General features: G+C 34.9%; 1 protein-coding gene across 1 annotated transcript; it reads left to right on the top strand.

Moving 5' to 3' along the window:
- Nucleotides 1-5: 5 nt before the first annotated feature.
- On the top strand, nucleotides 6-458 carry LOC106867058 (zinc finger protein 239; the record flags this gene model as incomplete). Its single annotated transcript, XM_014932624.1, has 1 exon — nucleotides 6-458. A coding segment is annotated over one exon (453 nt), but the record flags the coding sequence as incomplete, so codon positions are not given.
- Between the last annotated feature and the right edge of the window lie 6 nt (nucleotides 459-464).

Raw genomic sequence — 464 nt, forward strand, 5'->3', positions numbered from 1 at the left:
GTGATATCTGTGGTAAATCATTCTCTCGAAATAGCCACTTAAATGAACACAAACCTATTCATACAGGAAAAAAGTTATATCAGTGTGACATCTGTGATAAATCATTCGTTGAATGTCAAAAATTAACTTTGCATAAGCGTATTCACTCAGAAGAGAAGCCATATTATTGTGATGTCTGTGGTAAATCATTCTCTCGAAATAGTTATTTAAGTTTGCACAAACGTGTTCATACAGGGGAGAGACCACATCAGTGTGATATCTGTGGTCAATCATTCTCTCGCAGTAGTAACTTAATTTCTCACAAATATACTCACACAGGAGAAAAACCATATCATTGTGATATCTGTGGGAAATCATTCTCTTACAGTAGTCACTTAAGTACACATAAACGTATTCATACTGGAGAAAGACCATATCACTGTGACATCTGTGGTAAATCATTCTCAAAGAGTGATCAGGTAATT

This window comes from Octopus bimaculoides, unplaced genomic scaffold (genome assembly GCF_001194135.2).
Source record: "Octopus bimaculoides isolate UCB-OBI-ISO-001 unplaced genomic scaffold, ASM119413v2 Scaffold_187320, whole genome shotgun sequence".
In the NCBI taxonomy this organism is placed as follows: domain Eukaryota; kingdom Metazoa; phylum Mollusca; class Cephalopoda; order Octopoda; family Octopodidae; genus Octopus; species Octopus bimaculoides.